This window comes from Solanum dulcamara, chromosome 11 (genome assembly GCF_947179165.1).
Source record: "Solanum dulcamara chromosome 11, daSolDulc1.2, whole genome shotgun sequence".
NCBI lineage: Eukaryota > Viridiplantae > Streptophyta > Magnoliopsida > Solanales > Solanaceae > Solanum > Solanum dulcamara.
This window is the reverse complement of record NC_077247.1, coordinates 61,450,293-61,467,718: the sequence shown is the minus strand read 5'-3', so window position 1 is coordinate 61,467,718 and position 17,426 is coordinate 61,450,293. Positions and strand designations below refer to the sequence as shown.

The 17,426-nt window shown below is 34.8% G+C and overlaps 2 protein-coding genes across 5 annotated transcripts; both read right to left on the bottom strand.

The window, feature by feature from the left end:
• Nucleotides 1-362: 362 nt before the first annotated feature.
• On the bottom strand, nt 363-4,365 carry LOC129874639 (CASP-like protein 4A3). Its single transcript, XM_055949962.1, has 4 exons — nt 4,281-4,365; nt 2,750-3,681; nt 2,487-2,622; nt 363-784 (listed from the first exon to the last, which is right to left on the bottom strand). Exons 1-4 carry the CDS (start codon nt 4,317-4,319, stop codon nt 590-592), a joined length of 1,302 nt encoding a protein of 433 aa, XP_055805937.1. The 5' UTR covers nt 4,320-4,365; the 3' UTR covers nt 363-589.
• Nucleotides 4,319-14,856, bottom strand: LOC129874637 (protein farnesyltransferase subunit beta). Of its 4 annotated transcripts, XM_055949960.1 has the most exons (14): nt 14,574-14,856; nt 14,394-14,480; nt 13,065-13,170; nt 11,391-11,426; nt 10,860-10,942; nt 10,725-10,778; nt 10,184-10,235; nt 9,406-9,470; nt 7,936-7,992; nt 7,718-7,790; nt 6,526-6,612; nt 6,259-6,439; nt 5,531-5,658; nt 4,319-4,785 (listed from the first exon to the last, which is right to left on the bottom strand). In XM_055949960.1, the coding sequence occupies exons 1-14, from the start codon at nt 14,684-14,686 to the stop codon at nt 4,546-4,548; spliced, it is 1,362 nt and encodes a 453-aa protein (XP_055805935.1). In that variant the 5' UTR covers nt 14,687-14,856; the 3' UTR covers nt 4,319-4,545. The 4 variants fall into 4 exon arrangements, with proteins under 4 accessions (XP_055805935.1, XP_055805933.1, XP_055805936.1 ...); XM_055949958.1 differs by having other exon boundaries at nt 10,725-10,942; XM_055949961.1 differs by having other exon boundaries at nt 4,319-4,781; nt 10,725-10,942.
• Between the last annotated feature and the right edge of the window lie 2,570 nt (nt 14,857-17,426).

Below are 17,426 nucleotides of genomic sequence, written 5' to 3'. Positions count from 1 at the left end.
CAAGTTCAACAATTTGCTGTTAAATAACAGCAAGAATGTTTCAGTCGCCAAGAAGCAATTTACAGGTCACTGTTCTTTCTTAATTCATCACCGCTTCCACGATATGGAGCAAGTTTGAATCATTATGGCCAAATAAGCGCCACTTGAGTTAATTCAGAGAGAGAGTGTGTGTATGTGAAAATTTAGACAATTACTACCAGATTACGCTGTATAGAAACTACAAAGAAAAACAAGCACCAAACTCTCTTCTCCATAAGAAGAAAACTCGACATGGTATTTCATGAAGATGCGATTCTCCAAAGGCATGGGTCTATGTATTCCCAAGGTCTTAGGAGAACCTGACCAAAAATATGGCTAATCAATTCAATAGCCGATAACTTGTTCACAAGTTGCATTGCATCTGGTTTTGATCTCACTAACAAGAACAGAAAACTGTGTAACGCATATATAGCATCATCCTAAAGCTTGTTCAAGGAGAGCATTACAACACAATTATCTTTTCTGAGCAACCTGAACTGATTTTACATATCATACAATTATATTAAATTTTTAAGGATGACAAACAAATAGACCCAAGCATTGCGTATGACTATGTTGATCTGGAGTAGCATAGTACATAGCCAGATACAAGGGAGCTGAAGGCAAAAGCCGCAAATGCAAGGAAGGACATTGCTACAGAGGCGGTTGCCATATCAGGAAACTTGTCCTTCCCCCAATTTGACTGCCAATCGTCAATGCGAGTGGCAGCAGAAGATGATGCTGATATCAGAAGATATGTTACCACCTGTCGTATAGAAAAAACAGTAAATATAACAGAAGTTACAAGTATCAATGCAAGCTTCACAAGTTTAGGCATGAAATCAGGAGTTGCCTTTAGTTTCTAGTCTAATCACCAAGAAAATGAAGCTCCATATGGACCAGGTACCAGCTTGGCTAAACAAGTATAAAATGTGCTCTGGTTCCTTATTCAACCTTAGAAAAATTAATATTTCCTGTAGATATGACCTAAAATTGTTTCTTTAGTTGGCCTTGAATTAAAAGTTAGCCAGGTCCCTAAAATGTGGATATTTAATATCAGCTTTAAAATAACAGCTTATTATCTATCAATACAATATGTCTTGGCTACAAAGTATGAGATTATATAATATAGATTCCAATCCCATAAGTTTCTGTAGTTGGCGCTCAAAGAATCGTCGCTGGTATATCCTCGGATCTCTTTCCTGGAACCACTTGGTGACGGGGCTTTGTGGGATGGAGACAGTAAGGTTGTATATTAAGGGCAATAACTTTCACGGAGGAGAAGATACTTTACACAAAGGAATGCAAACAGACTGACATCTGCAAACTACAACTGAAGTATGCATTCTTCAAAGTCAATTTCATGGCTAATTAACAAACATCAGAGTCCACTAGTCTATATATAAAAAATAATCTATGCCAGCATTTTAGAAACTGTGATAGTTTATTGCTTCTTTTTGAAGATCAAAATAATTGCATGCACATATCGCTTTTGTGAATGCACAGGTGCAGGAAAGTTTGTCAGATTTTATTTTTTTTATGACAAGGAAAACCCGCAGCCACTATCCTTTGGGTGCGCACAGGTTAAAACCCCCGCTCCTATACAATAGCTCGCAAAGCACACAGGAGAAGTAAGAAATAACCTTTTTAACTATTAAATATTGGTTCTTAGAATCAAATTAACTAAACCTGAAGTATACATCAAGTATCAATAAGAACTATCATCTTCCGTATCCTCTTTGCAATCTCTACTTTACATAAGTATTATTTTACTTTTGTGTCTTCCATAGGGGAGTTCTAGTCATTTTACTAGCCTTTCAGAATTTAGAGGGTACACAAAACAAAGCCTATAGAGAATGTTCATATGTACAACTACAAGATATCCGTGGAAGGAAGTTGATCACAGGACTACTTCTGCTAGTGCGGGGTATGCAAACAAGCTTAGTAACTCTTAGATTTAGAAAGGGCTGGCATTTATCTGATAACAAATCTATTTGTTTGATTTTTTAGGAGGTCAATATTGGTTATTGGAAGAAAATTTCCCTCGAGATAAATGGAGAAAAAAGAACTTGCTGCTGTGAAAGGCATAAAGCCGAGGGTAGGTCAAATACAGAGCCCAAAAGGAGATGCCACAAAAAAGAAAGGTGATTCTACAGTTGGATGGTCCTGTTAGTATTTTCCAGCCAATGAAAGTTAGAAATTACTAGGCACCCAGGTCCCAGATGATCATAAAGGAAAAATTCCTCCAATCCTGCAGGAATATCTTTGAGTGAACTCTATGACAAATAAACATTTTTTATTTATCATAAAAAGAGAAGAAGTCAGAAGTTCTTAAAGCTTAAAAAAGTTATGGAAGTTAGTCTTGCACACACTTAACCATGAAACATGCATGTATAAAGACATAAATCTTGTATTTATTATTTTGGTGTAAACACCATGTATTCATGTGATTGAATGAACCAACTTGCCTGATCAAGGGCAAAATCAAACATGTAGCGCAAATGGTGCTGCACGATGCTCTTGCCAGTGGCAGATTGGTAGGCTAAATCGAATGCCTGAGCTCCTGAATACACAAATCCTATGACGTTCACTGACATACAGTACCTGCCAATGTAATTCACCTACCAATATTATCATTCATAACTAACACATTTATTCATTGCTGTGAAAGAGTGAAACTTAATGCACAGCAGAATTAATTTAGTCAATGTAAAGAGAACAAGTGACAAACCTGAACTCCTTGTAACGTTCGAAAGAGTCCAGAGCCCAACCTTTATTCCTATCAGCTGCCATAACAGAAAAGGAAACCAAACAAAACAAAAACCCAAAAATCCTAAAACCTAAAGCTGCTTTCTTTACCGTCTCATCCCTCTTCACTTTTCTTATAATCGACAACTGTGGCCTTACTGTCCGCCGACGGTTGCCACCGTCGACACCTTCCTTAACACTATCTGTACCATTTCCGACAAACAGATCCGCTTTCACCAAAGCCAGTGGCTCCTCCTTGATAAACCTCTTCACCACCGCTTCCGGTATCGGAGGTTTTTCCGGCGGACTCCCCGTCGGAGCTTCAGAAGGCTTATTATCCTCCAGAGTGAAAGACTCATGAGGAAGAGAAATTTGATCGGAGGAAATTGATGACCTAGGCGGAGATTCCACCGGCGGGGAAGATACCTTAGTAGAATCTCCATTAACATTAGCAGTAGTAGAATCATCTTTTTGGCACTCACTAAAATCATCTGAATCGGCGGAAATTGATGACCTCGGGTGAGATGAATCTTTATTCACAGGACCATGAGGAGTAGCAGTAGTAGAATTAGGAATAGTAGCTTTATCTGTTTGGGACTTAGTGGAATCATCTGAATCGGAAGCACTATGAAAACGAGCTGGAGAAGAGAAAGTAATAGCTTTATCTGTTTCAGAATTGGTAGAATCTGAATCAGAGAGGGAGAGATGCTGCTGTTCATTCTCCATAACCGTTTGCAGAGTCTGCTTTGTATGATTCAATTCCATGATGAACAAACAGAACAGTGATGCTACAAAAATGGGATTGGGGGCTTTGAAAATGGATTGAAACGGAAAATAGTATAATGAATGGAAGTTGAAAGATGAGGTCTCGGCGATAATGATAGTTTTGGCGGTTTCAACTTTTGTCTTCCACGTCTGAAATTTGGGAAAGCTCTTTATTAAGGACTACTACTAAATACGGATACACTATTCAAATGTATACTACTCTCTCAGTCAAAAACAACATGACATAAGGCAATTTTACCTAATTTTCCAAACAAAATTATACTCCCTCCCTCCTATTTTATGCTGTGTCCCTTGATTTAACAAGACATTTAAGAGAAAAAATTATTTTTTAGATATTTGTATGGATAATTATTTTATTAAAGATAAAAGAGAAATTTTAACAAGACAATTGTATAGAATAATACATAAATACAGAAGAAGCCCTGAAAAAAGAACAAAGATGTTCGAGCTTACAATATAATACTAATTAACAAAGATGTTCGAGCTGGTACTTGCCTTACTAATCCAAACTTTGTTTACTCAGAACATACTTCGTTAATTAGTACTAAAAGATTATGCGTTGACAGATTGACTTGTCACTATGAATCCTCCAGTTATTTAACAATTATTACGCGATTTCTAACTCCCTGTATATGTAAAGAACTAGTTTAAAATTAGTTGATTATCAAAGAAAAGTGGCAGCCTGTTAACAAATTGTTTTCACCAAAACGAAATTTATAATCACTAACCATCAGCTTCCAGATTCGTAAAGTATAGCCACTTAACATGCGTATCTGCAATTTCGCATTGATGTCTACAGAACTAACTAAACAGACGGATTTAAAGCTAGTTCAGCAGGTTCAGAAGTACCCATTTACTCTCAACTCGTACGTATACAAATGCAAAAACATTGTATATATAAAGGATTCCAACTCTTTTGGACCCAATGGCCCAAAATTCTGGATTCACCTATGTTTCTGAAAAGTTAGTGCTAATGAAAGTGGTGAAACATTCTCACAAGCATGAGAAGAATTTGCGAGCTTCATAATACCGATCCAACTCTACGTTGAAGAGTGGGTGAATCTGTTCCAACAGACATCTGGAATAAGGACCAAATACATCCCTGGGTAATGGTGGAGAATCAGCTTCGTCGGTCCAGCTATACTGAGCAATTGAAAGACCACTTAAACAGTAACACGTATGGTAGTAGTCTCTACCTTTCCCAGGTTTGTCTCTGAAACCACCTCCATCTATCTACATCCACAACATGATATCAGAATCTTGAAAAAGATATAAAAGCAAAAGAAACAGGAATAATACACTGCCAAAAGAATCTTACACTAATATCTTGGTGAGTCGCAGCATCTCATATAGAATATTTAAAACCCACTAACTAAACTTTCTTTTTCCCTTTGAAGAATGAATCAATAGTTCCCCATTATACACATGAAAATTGAATTCTAATTGTCAAATGGATGTAAACTAGAGCTTTTGAATCCGACACCAATTAAGAGGATGATTAGTTCATGACTTCACGTTCCAAAACAAATTCAAAAAGAACATTATATCGAATACACATGCCTTATAAAGGCTCTTGAATTTATGTGTTAAAGGAGAAATAATGATGCTCAGTAGACAAATGATATTCAAGCTGTTCTAGCAAAAAAAGATGTGGTTTAATGATGCTCCATAATCAGATAACAATTCCATCTTCAGATGAAACTAGGAAAGAAATCCGACATAAATAATTCTTTCCTTAACTATATAGGACCTAGAAAGCTCAAACAAAGCAGTTTCTCATATGCAGATCAGTTATGTTACGAATTTAATAAACAAAATCCAAGCTTCTTATACAATTATAATTTTCTTGAGGTGTTTTCTTTATCCCTTATTTTCCAGATTGTGCTGCGCCGCATATGCATTCAGTCGTACACCAAAGCAAAAGACATGCAAGAGTGAGCATGGATCTTCAGAATATATTTTCTCAAAATTTAAGCACCTGGGAGCAAAGAAGAACATATTGCTGCAGATACATGCTGTCAAAGAGAGGCCGCATAGCTATGGGCCGGTTGATAAACTCATATCCAATATCTGCTATCTTTGGGCTATCAGAAGCATTTTCTTGTCCTGCACCAAAAAACAATGAAAAGGATGTGATTAGAAAGTAATTGTGATTAGGGCTAAAAGAAAGGCTTGGGCAGGCAAAAAGAAAAAGAGAGGTAGATAACCTAATCTATCTTTTGAAAAATATTAGGAGCTGTCAGAGTTTCAAACATTCAATGAAATGCTCTACAAAACAATCTTGGTACACCGTCAAATGGATAATTGAATCAGGGTAAGGGACATACAACCCATTTGATTATCTTACTAGTACACACACATTGTTTGAAGCATGAAACATATAGTACCCAGTTAAGGTGAAGTCCAGCTGATAGCACTATAGGAGTATAGGATACTAATTACCTGCCCATTTGGAGATATCAAGTTCATACACAATCCAAGTGCAAATTATGTGACAAGAGAAGTGGTTTAAGATGGAATATATTCTTTTCACCCTTCATTTATTAAATTCCACCCACTGGATTCCCTAACAACATGATATCCTTTTTAAAATTCAGACTCAAGGACTAAGTTGAATAGCACTGCAACAAACGGTAGACCAGTGAATCGTACAGGAGTACTTTTTTTTTTTGGCCTTTTGAACTATTGTTCCTCAAATTGTTATACCTTCTTGTCCAAGAGGGCAATTCTCCTGAACATGGGAGGATGACCCTTTCAAATTCTCTTTTTCATCAGATAACTCTGACTCTGAAGAATCATCAGCACTTTCTGTATCGAGGTCATTTGACAGCCCTAGTTGTTCATGGACTACCAAATTTAGTCTTTGTACAAGAAAAACTACCGCGCCCTGGTCAATCAAAGTCATCTTTAGCTCAGTAAAAATTAAACTGGAAATGGAAGAGTTCAGGACATAACGGTAAAACTGGTAGTCACCTGCCAAAAGGAATAGCAGCCATCGACTAATTTATTTGTCCTGCCTTGAAATCCACCTTCGACTCCTTGTCTAAATACCACCCAATCCTTAAGATACATAATCGCAATACATCATACCCATCAATACCATCAGATGAAACAAATATAAGTAATATCACTTCGCCAACAACTCGATAGAGCTAAACTTGGGTATAGTTATAAAAAAAAGCAACTGAAGGAAACTACTAAGAGGAGTAAAGAAACTGAGAGAAAGTCATATAGAGGTACTACTATATGAAAGAGAGTTAGAAGGAAAAGGAACTAATATATTGGTTTATAATCAACCCCAACCATCCCTGGAATGCAGCAGCAGAACCTGGTAAAGTAATCCCCTGCAGCTGCTACAAAATGGACCAGTCAAGTAAATAAAAGGTGAAACCAATGTCAAAACCAAAATTGAAGTCCAGAAGGCCAGTCCCGGGTTCCTAGATGTCCTCCTATCTACCATATAAAAAGGCAGCACGGTGCACTAAGCTCATGCTATGCGCTGGGGAAGGGCCGGACCACAAGGTAATAAAATGCATTCAAAAGTTTCATACTCCAACATCCCCAATAAGGGACAACCACCACAATGCTGCATGTTATTCCTCATCTGTTTATCATCAATTCACCTTTTTCCATATGCAAACTTTTCCAGTGCATCAAAGTTCTTTCCTTTTTATTTTCACTTTTGATTCCTGAATATCCAATAAACAGTTGTATCTGTAAAAATAAAAGAGCCTACCATTGTAAAACCAACGATTTTTTTATTTTATTTTTGGATTATGGCTTATCACCTTAAGTACTAGAACAATCTCCTGTACTAGTCACAGCACTAAAATACTTCTCCATTTCTTCAATTGCCAGCTGAGATTCAGCTCATCTCTATGTTCTCTTCGTTTTCCTTTTCTTTTTATGAGAATTAACAAAAAAGCAGTGTGGAACATTTGTGAAGACGAACTAAAATGCAACTATTATACAAGATACTTTTCTAGTTTCAGTTTCATTTGATCAGTCATGAAGCCCTGTAACAAACAAAAAAATGGTAATATCCCATTTCATGACAGTGACAGGAATGCCAATCCTGTAACCCTGATGGAAAAAAAAAGAGCTCACACACATGATTATCTTAGCAACATTCATCAGTCCCCAACAGAGTCCTAAAGCAACTTACAATTAATCTTGGCAAGTCCAATCGATTCACTTCGTTGATAAGAATCATTGCAGCCAACCCACAGAAAGTATACCTAGAAAATGAGTTAAATGCAAAGGACTTCGGTAACATCATATGCTGAGAAGTTATAGTTCTATGGCAACTAACATTGAGAGAAATATAAGAAAAAGAGTAAAACAAGATTAAGAAGATGAGAATATCTCCCAGGTGAGACTTACCCACCATGAGCTTCAGCACCTGGTTCACCAGCAATTCCACCTTCATAAGTCTGACAACTGAAGCAAAAATGGGAGAACAGCTTAGGAAAGGCTTGTCCAAGAAAAAACACATTCTTATAATGAATCAAACAAAAATTGAGGGGCATTAAGGAAAAGAAAGAGTTACCACCTACTTCTTACCTTGTATTTCTGACACTAAGACTAAATTCTTATTTATCCTAGCTAAATAATTCTCATGATGCGACTGGAATTTAATCAAAAACTTGAGAGAACAAGAATGAGAACAAACTAGAATAAAAGAATATTTCCTTCATCAATTTTTATTCAACAAGGACTTCAACTTTCTCAGATGGCAATAATTAGGAAACATCACTTATTTCTCATATTTTAATCCCTGACAAATGGGAGCTGTCATCAACTCAGAGTCATGAATATGCAAACATATCATCGTTCTGAAATGATACTTGGAATTTGCTTTCCTTACCAATGGGATTGAATCTCAATGGAAACCTTCAATGCAACTAAAGCACCAATTTCTGTCATGCCTTTAGTACATATAATTAACTAGTCACCATGCACTGACGACTAATCAGTAAATATCAATCAAATCAACTAGCATCAATTCCAAACTAGTAGGTGACAGTAATATGAATACTCCCGATCCATTACTTCGGGTCATCCAATACTCAATATTTTGTCTTTAAGATATATTAGTTCTTAAAATCTCAATCTGCTCTGCCATTAACATATCTCTTACCAAACAAAAGGACTTCTGGCAAACACGACCTAATGTAAGTTTAACAACAACTAATCCTTTTCTTTTCCTTAATCTCAACTAATTGATATAGTGGTTTTTGGGTGCTTGTAGGTCTTTAAACAGTTTCTCTACATGTGATTTAGAATTTACCTCATTGCCTATATAGCACCTTCAATTATTTCAGTATCGTACCTAGACTGGTATATTTGAAGGTTTATGTAAACATGATTAAACCATCTCGACCAATCTTCACTCATGATCCTCTATGTGTGCTATCTTGTTGCATCTTTTGTTAGAGGTGATCATTTCCAATCTGATTTTCAAGCGTGTATGACCACATATCCATATTAACATCTATAATTCATCACAATTAGCTCGTGAATATGTTGGGTTCTAGAGAAAACAATCATTCACATATTATCGCTAGTATCACAACCATTGTTGATATAACTTGCCTTCCATTCTGATAGTTATCTCCTCTAACACTCCCAAATTTCTGCCATGCTCTTTTAATTCTATATGTTACATCATCATCTATCGTGTCATTCTCTTGGAAGACAACTACAACAGTAAATATATATATATATATATATATATATATATATATTCAATAAATTACAAGGCAATAAATATGAAATAAGGTATGCATAAAGAGAAAGTTGAATGAGCTGTAGTAGATGAGTGTGCAGCTCAAACCAACCGTTTAAACCAACCTTTGGATGTAATTTCCAACACCATGAATCAGCTCGTCATCCACAATGTTTAATATATTTGCAACCTAAAAAAACTAATGTATCAATTAACAGCTCATTATCCCAGAGACAATTAAGAAGAAAAAGACCAAACTTGAGCATAACATGCGAGAATGTGTATGTAATAAAGTATAAAATATCTATACGATTTGCAAGAGAGGCGTACATCAGAAGGCTTTGATTGCCTCGTAAATGAAACTTGGGACATGTTTGAATCTAATTTATTTTCAAAAGTGAAGTCATGGTTCAGTAAATTGACCCTCGATAAGCACAAGAAGACATTTCGCGGTAGTTCTTAACTAGATCCAATTTTCTTTGGTAGAGGAGTAGACGAGGTATCAGTATGGTGAGGATTCATCATGAATTGACGAGCCTAGCGGTCAGCCCACCGCAACTCTCTTTCTTTACCAGGCTTGGGACTGACAATGTGAGCAAGCTCACACGTTCAAAATTGAGGGATTGAGTTAGAATTTTTATGACTCAAATAGACTTCATATAGCTGACCTCAACTTTCTTGGGATTGACGCATAGCTGTTGTAGGAGTAGATGAGGTATGATTTAATTGTTTGCTAGGGGAAAGTGCGAATTTCACAGAAACTTTTCACATCTGTAGCTTGCATGATTCATCAATAAAAAATTTATATTTACTCTAAAGCCTATCTCAAGAGTTTTCCATCCAAGTGCAGTAAATATAATGAAGATATCACCAGAATTCAGATCACGAGGAGATCACACTTACAGAAATGGCAGTATAGCAGGCACGAACATCTACTTCTCCACCATCATGCATCCTGCAGAAAATATTTGAAATCTGAACTTAGCACGATAGAAAGTGGCAAGTCACCATTGATGAAATTTGAATATTGAAACAAAATCTAGAGACAAGTGATCTCTCAGATGTTGTTCGTTAAATACACTTGGATATACAAACTCAAGAATACACACACAAATTTTATATATTTACAGATCAGGGTAAAAGTGTCAACTACAGTGCTAGTTCATCCAAAAGTCCAGTTCCCCTCAGAAGGGAAAACATAACAAAATTAGCAGGTAGGATTAATCAGGAGAATCAGTAGCAATGGAAGAACATTAGCGCATACAACAGAGAGATGGCAATTTTAAAATGGATAAATGAAGTTACAAATAGAAAGAAAAGCACCTAGATTTTTTTTTTTCCGAAACTGATAGAAGATAAATACAGCAGACTAGGAATGAGATACAGGGGAAGACATGATTTGGGGAGCTGATCAAATAATGTAAACAAGTAGAAAGCTTCATACCTGAATCCACCACTTGCGTCTTTCATTCGCAGCAAAAATGTATATAATTTTTCTCTGAGGCATATTACTAGATCAATGTCAAGAGAAGTGAACGATAGATAAGACACCAATAAGAACATAGAATAGCTTGTGCACCTATTAATTGATGACAGAGCTTTAGGGCCGGACAAAGTTATGAGTGAATTGACCGCAGCATACGTAGTTGCAAGATGAGGCATCTGAACAAAGCAATACAACACAAAGATTACTTCAAAGAACCTTAATGATAGGAAGCACAAGAACTGTTTAAAATAAACAGGTTGACCAGAATAAAGAGAGCTTGTAACTGTAAATTTATGATTCTAAAAGAAACAGAAGAAGAGTTTCAAGCTAACTTACAAAAGAATGAGGAGCCAGGTCAATAGTTAAATGCATATTTATTGATTCAGATGACTATTTCCCTCTATTAGAATTATCTTATTATTATAAATCCTCCAACAGAATTATATAGAGTTAACAAATTTACAATATTCAAATCAACCATCATCACAAAATGAAGCAGCATACTGCATATCAAAAACAAATGAAGACATCACAAAACTAAACTCAATGTGAAAATAAGCATGAAGCAGCTGACACAAATCTGACTTAATGGCACCAAGAGTGGAGTGGGAGAATTTGACTTGCCTGACCAGGTCCGCCGCCATAGCCACCATCTTTATCCTGTGAGGAAGGTAAACCGTAAACAACACATGAAACAAAATCTTACCGCATTTTATTGTGCGAGAAGTCCAAAAACAAATTAGCTAGAATTGCGGGCAAGAAAAAAAGGACAGTTACACCAGTATTCTGGAAAGGTGGATTAAAAAAAAAGGGCAGCCCGGTGCACTTAAGCTCCCGCTATGCGCAGGGTCCGGGGAAGGAGAAAGGTGGATGATAAAACAAATCATAAATAACAGCCAAGAAAGATACAGATACATTAAATTATCTTTTAAGCAAATATGATAATAACAATTATTTGGGATAACATTCTCATGATCATGTATATCACATTTCTATGACTAGTTCACAAGAACCACGATAAAGTCCTTGGTGTAAAAGCCTCTTGAAGTTTGTTATAAAGTTTACCATATCTTTCAGAAGTCCACAGAGACTTTTGAATTTTGTACGGTAGTGGAAGCCTATTGAAGTTTTCAGCCCTAAGCAAGATGTACAGAGGCATTTAGAATATAGCATGTACTTTAGTAGTAATTTCCTCTTCCTCTTAAGTTTTTTTTTTTTTTTGATAAAGGTAACAGCTCTTCCTCTTAATTTTAGTTCATCCAGAAGCTTCATCCAGCCATCTAAGCTAGTGTCTGGCTATTGAATCAGATTTTGAAAATTTATCTTCATATATTTGTTTGGCCATAGATTTTGAAAATTTCTTCAAAAAATTGAAGTTTCAAAACTGGTCCACACCAGCAGAAATTTCACTTTTACTCACAAAAGTAAAAAAAAAATCCAAGTAAAATACATGTCCAAACATAACTTCAAGTTCCAAAAACTGGTCCAGACCATTTTTGGGAGAAATTTCACTTTTACTCAAAAAATTCAATTTTTTTTCAAGTAAAATGCATGTCCAAACACAACTTCAAGCTCCAAAAATCAAACTTCAAAAACTCAACTTTTCAAGTTTTAACTTCAAAATTTGTGGCCAAACGGGAGCTTCTCTCCCTAAATTTCAAAGCCACTTTTCTCTCCACAAGAAATTCCTTCTGCTAAATACGTAAAAAAAAGCCTGATGTTATATGTATCATGCTCTTGTAGCACAGAATGGTCCTCGGAAAAAAAAAGGTGATTCATTACACATAAATTTTCCTCAGTGGAAGTGATCCTATTGATTTGCTCTGCACCCATCCCCAAAACAAATACACTAGATCACTACACAAATTATTCTTTTTAAAAGAAAGACATAGATACTTCTGAAAAGAGCAAACAAACAGCAAACACAGAAGCAATATAACCAGACATATGTTATAGCTAAACTCAAAATTTTGCAAAAGAAAATTATAATAAAGATAGCTCAGGCCTCCATAGGATAACTATATTTACTTCAACTGGTTTAGTCAGTATGCTCCCCACGGATCCAAGAGGCTATGCCAAAAACTAGCTATAATTCACAAGTCCATTTTCACTCAAGATTGATAGTTGTAAAACAGGTGATCAGCATCTCCTCCAATAATTTATTATGCTATGCTATCTTGAGAAACATAATCATCTAAGCCAGTTGACTTTCATCTGGAACAACCCAAACTGTACTCTTGATTGGCAGATAAATTTAATAGTTTAAACTTTAAACAGAAGAATCCAAAATGAACAAACCTGACAACGGGTCAGAAAGTCAATTGCATCATTTTCCAGTTTGGCATCAATAGATTCTCCCAACAAAGCGATTGAATGAAGTGTCCAGTAGCAAAGCCATGGTCGACTACAAAGAGAAACTTAAGTAAGGCAAAGAAATAGTTGATGATAACAAAATAACCTTTGGTTCCATTGGACTAGAATAGATGCCAAGATCCCACCTTGATGAACACATTGTCCAAACATATACATTATGTTGGTGAGATATGGGAAAGGGGACCGAAGGGCATGATCTAACGAAGCGGGAATGGATATTGGGAATGGGAGACCACAAAATTCTTCCCATTAAGTTTTATTATTGAACCCATTATATTTATAAATTCTATGGGTTCATATCTACTATTTGTTGTATTCCAGGTAACTTTTACACATTAATTTATACCCCACACTGAAAGTATTGGGTTCAGATGAACCTGATACATCAAAGTTGCATAATCCATGGTGGATAGCACATGTGCTAGTGAGAGATAGCATGTCCCAATCAATTAGTTGAGGTATGAGCAAATCGGTTGGACACCATTGTGATCCCCCACAAGAAAATGAAAAAGAAGAAAACCTTACTGTGTCCTACACAAAAACCTTACTTCGTCCTACACTAACAAGAGTAGTCAAAATGAACTTATAGACAATCCAACTAGGTTGTATATAACTAAACATAGGTGAGAGCTCAATTAATTCAACATGGTACCTGCTACCTCCCACTAGCACAGTAGTGGATAACTCTATCCATCAATGCTTGGACAGATAGGAACTTGGGAAGAAATCATCTAGCTTTTTCCCTTTGAATTTGAGGTCTCGTGATTCTCAACCCAGTTCATTGACCACTAGATTACACCCTTGGTGGATGATTGGTAAGAGCTTTATTTGACGGTTACGTATTAATCCATATTAGCTTGTTTAGCTCGTTCCTCCCGTTACCATAAATTCTTCTTTTAGTGAAAGCTCAATCTCAACTCTCTCACTAAGACTGGATCTTACATACAACGTCCTTTCTATAAAGCCATTCAATCAATCAATTAGACTAGATCCCAAATTAGTTGAGATCAGCTATATGAAGCTATATGAACTGAGTTACTACTTCATTCAAGTCAATTCCATTCCAACACTAAATATTTTTTTCTTTTAAAGCACATTAAATTCGTAATACGAAATAAGTTCAGTTATTTTGATTTTGTTTTCCTATTATCCACCAGTTAAGATTAGAATCTCCAACATTGCAAGTGAACTCGTCCATGTAAACTCCACACAGTCATGAGTGCTGAGAAAGGATCATAGAGGGAGGGAGCTTACTTGGCATCCAAAACGGAGAACGACGGACCAAGTATTCTGAGACCTCGGCTAAGATAATCGAAGTGCTTGTCACGTTCCAGCTCTATGCTTTATCATAAGAAAGAAAAAAAAATCAACACAAAATAGGTCCATCAATAAAGGAATTAGAACCCTAGAAATTGAAAAAGGTTGAGAGCTAACATGACGGACTGTGAGTTGGAGGGAATGCTGTAAAAATAATCATATATCTCCCGGACTTGACGCTCCACCATCCATTGGTCTTCCAGCGTCTTCGTCACTCTCCTCGACTCCATTTTTTCCACTCCAACCGATTACTACTCTGAGTTTAAGTTATCGTCAGCGCCAAATCAACACTCGTTTACTCTTTATGCGATAACTGTTTTGTTCCTCTCTTTGGTTTTCTTTTCTTTTCTTTTCCTTTCTTGCTCACTTTTTTTTCCATAATGAAAGTTGGATTCCACCTTTTGTCTTCCTTGGGCTGATTCCTTACTTGTGGGCTAAATATTTCTAGTTTCCGAGTTATCTGGTCCATCATGTTACGAGACCGGCCCTACCCAAATCATACAATGCCTAATTAATGGGGATAATTACGCCACATTATCATTTGAAAAAAGTAATTATCAAAAAAATAGTCATTTACTGTATAGGCATGTATAGTCGATGTATATGTCATGTATAGTTAAGCTATATTCAGTTTTTGTATGTATCATAATGTATATTCAATGTATAACTTATGTATAAGTAATTTATATTGTATAGTCAATGTATAATTCTATGATTTTTGGCAAGTTATATTGTATAGTCACAATATATTTCCTATGATTTTGGCTATTTTTTTATGAAAATAAAATATAGTTATATTTGTTGTATATAGTTTATTGTATATATTTGAAATTGTCCTAATTAATATTGGATGAAGTGCACAAATAGCTGATATTCAAAAAAGTTTTTTTTTTTGAAAAAAGGACAATCTCAAATACGTACGGAAAAAGTTGTTAATTTATAAAAAATATGACCAAGAAAATAATAATTAGCTACGGTTTACTTTTATTTTTTATTATCTACGATTTGACTGTGACTAAATAACTAACTTTTTTAATGACTAACAATTAAGTAATATATATGTAATGTATCAATGATGTATAGATAGAGTATAAACATGTGAGGATATTGTATAAATGGTGTATGAACATGTATATATGAGGTATAAATAATTATTTAGTGTATATATGTAATGTACTGATAATGTATAAATAGTTATGTAGTGTGTATGTAATGTATCGATAATGTATAAATAGTTATATAGTGTATATATAATGTATTGATATTGTATAAATCGTGTACAAACATGTAACAATATCGTATAATTGGTATATAAATCTGTATATATAATATACAAATAATTATGTAGTGTACAGAATATATCGATATTTGTATAAATGCGTATAATCGTGTATCACATTATATAAATAATTATGTAATATGTCGATATTTATTTGATTGTCATTCATTCGCATCTTAATAAATAAAAAAAATAAAAAATATATATATTTATTTTTCCACAAAAAGTGAGACAATTAGTAAAGGAAAAGGGATTTTTTATATATAAAAAAAAGAGCAACAAAAAAATACAAACAAAAAAAATTATTTAATAGCGTTAACCGTGGCTAATGTATTAATTACATCAAATATGACCCTTTTATCCGAATTGGGCTATTTTGGATAATTTTATAAAGTTGGGCCAAAAAAAATGTTAAACAAATGTTATGAGATGTCACATGGTGTAATTTTGACTGATATTTGGGCATAATTATTAATTAGAGATATATAACTGTAATTTGGGTATTTTTTATTCATAGAACCGGTTTTATAGAGAAGACAGCCGGGCGGATTTTTGAGGAGAGTGAGAGAAGAGAATGAATACAGATTGTAACAAATTGTATCAACGAATATAACAATTTGTATTCAATACATACCGGCCGATACAATTGTATCACTTATTTTTATTCGTTCTTGTATCGCTTGTAATCATTCACGATACAAAAGATGCAGAATTACGTGTTGTATTCGATACATACAAGTTGATATAGGTTAATACAAGATTATACGTTGATACAACAATTAGAGTGGTACAATTGATAAAAAATGATACAAGTATCTTCTTTGTTCTTTTTATGTATTCATTTCCTGTATTTGGTATAATACAATTGATACAAACACACAAAATAAATATCTCAATGGAAGATCAATCACATCTAGGATTTTTTTAGAGAAAAGAAAAAGGAAAAGACACATTTATCAACCGCTAAAATGTATATCGAAAAGAAGAAACAAAATCTACAAAAAGGGAACAAATATACTTTGATACAAACACACAAAACATAATACAAAAAAAACACTAAAAAGAAAAAGGAGGGAGCAAATAAAGCTAGAAAAATGAGAAATGTGGCAAGAGAGGGGGGGGGGGAGGAGGGGCTAGAGAGAGTGTGAGAGAGAAGGGAGATGTGCTAGAAAAAGTGAAGTGTAGTTGTAAATTATAGTTTTTTAAAAGTGTAATTATGTATGTAGTAAATATATAGCACTAGTGGCGGAGTCAGAATTTCTATGAAGGGGGGTCGAAATATAAAGAAGTAAACACGTGAAAATTACAAGATGAAAAAATAAAGCAAGATGGGAGGAAAAGAATAATCTTAACCTGCTAAATTTAACTTGCCTTATCATGTCGTGTTTAGAATCTTCTTACTTTTACCCTGCTCCATCAAGTTTTTAATAGCGTTCTACTTCATTTTGAACTTTATTTAAATTTTTAATTAGTGTCCATTTAATCATCTGTTACTTTAAAAATCACTAAGATTCTTTAATAAGATGTAAGAAATGAGTTACGAATATTATAATATATATTCAGGAGATAAACAAATGATATCGCCAATTTTTTTAGTTCATTTAATTCAATTCACTAGGTTAATCATTTGTAAAAAACAAATAATGAATAAATCAAATAAGTTTAATTTAGTTTTCATTTTTTTTAGAATC